Here is an 868-nt window from a genome sequence, read left to right as displayed (position 1 = left end):
GCGCTGATGCATTGTAATGTGTTTTTCCTTGTTGCAGATTGCCGTGAGGAGCAATACCCGTGTACCCGCCTCTACTCTGTACACAAACCCTGCAAGCAGTGCCTACAGGGGATCTGTCTGTACAGGTGAGCAGCGCTCCCAGATCCCTACAACTGTCAGTGACTGGATACAATGTTACAGGCATCACCGGGGGAGGGGAGACTGAGGAAACGCTTCCTCCTCCCTGCAGCAGACTGATCACCGGGGGAGGGGAGAGTGAGGAAATGCTTCCGCCTGCCTGCAGCAGACTGATGACTGGGGGAGGGGAGACTGAGGAAACGCTTCCTCCTGCCTGCAGCAGACTGATCACTGGGGGGAGGGGAGACTGAGGGAATGCTTCCTCCTGCAGGCAGCAGACTGATCACCGGGGGGAGGGGAGACTGAGGAAACGCTTCCTCCTGCCTGCAGCAGACTGATCACTGGGGGGGAGGGGAGACTGAGGAAATGCCCCCTCCTGCCTGCAGCGTACTGATGACATCATCTCAGCCCAGACAAAGATCAATGAGGACTTTTTATTGATGATAGGAGGAGGAGAATTTCTGGGTATTGATCCGGTATCGGGATATTGATCGAATTCTCCGGTCTGGTGATCTGATTTGCTGATTTCTCTCTTCCAGTCTGCGGCGAATGTATGTGATAAACAAGGAGATCTGCACCCGCATGGTGTGCCAACACGACGAGCTGCTGAGAGGTGAGCGAGGGGGCGGGGCTTAGTGGCCAGGCAGCCAATCAGAATGCATGCCCACAGGGACTCATTGCCGGTCTTTACACTGTTCCTATTCAATAATCACATCAATGGGGTGACGGTTCTGTGTATACTGACCCAGCT

General features: G+C 54.8%; 1 protein-coding gene across 1 annotated transcript in view; it reads left to right on the top strand.

Annotated features, from left to right (window-relative positions):
- MFAP2 (microfibrillar associated protein 2) overlaps positions 1-753 on the top strand; it is a 7,614-nt gene extending 6,861 nt beyond the window's left edge. Inside the window, exons 5-6 of the mRNA XM_018574235.1 lie at positions 38-125; positions 657-753. Coding sequence (XP_018429737.1) covers positions 38-125; positions 657-753 — 185 coding nt within the window. The remainder of the gene's footprint in view (positions 1-37; positions 126-656) is intronic.
- Positions 754-868: the final 115 nt, after the last annotated feature.

This window comes from Nanorana parkeri, unplaced genomic scaffold (assembly GCF_000935625.1).
Source record: "Nanorana parkeri isolate BGI_ZX_2015 unplaced genomic scaffold, ASM93562v1 scaffold2832, whole genome shotgun sequence".
In the NCBI taxonomy this organism is placed as follows: Eukaryota; Metazoa; Chordata; class Amphibia; order Anura; family Dicroglossidae; genus Nanorana; species Nanorana parkeri.
The sequence above is the reverse complement of the archived record's forward strand: the minus strand, read 5'-3'. Positions and strand labels throughout refer to the sequence as shown.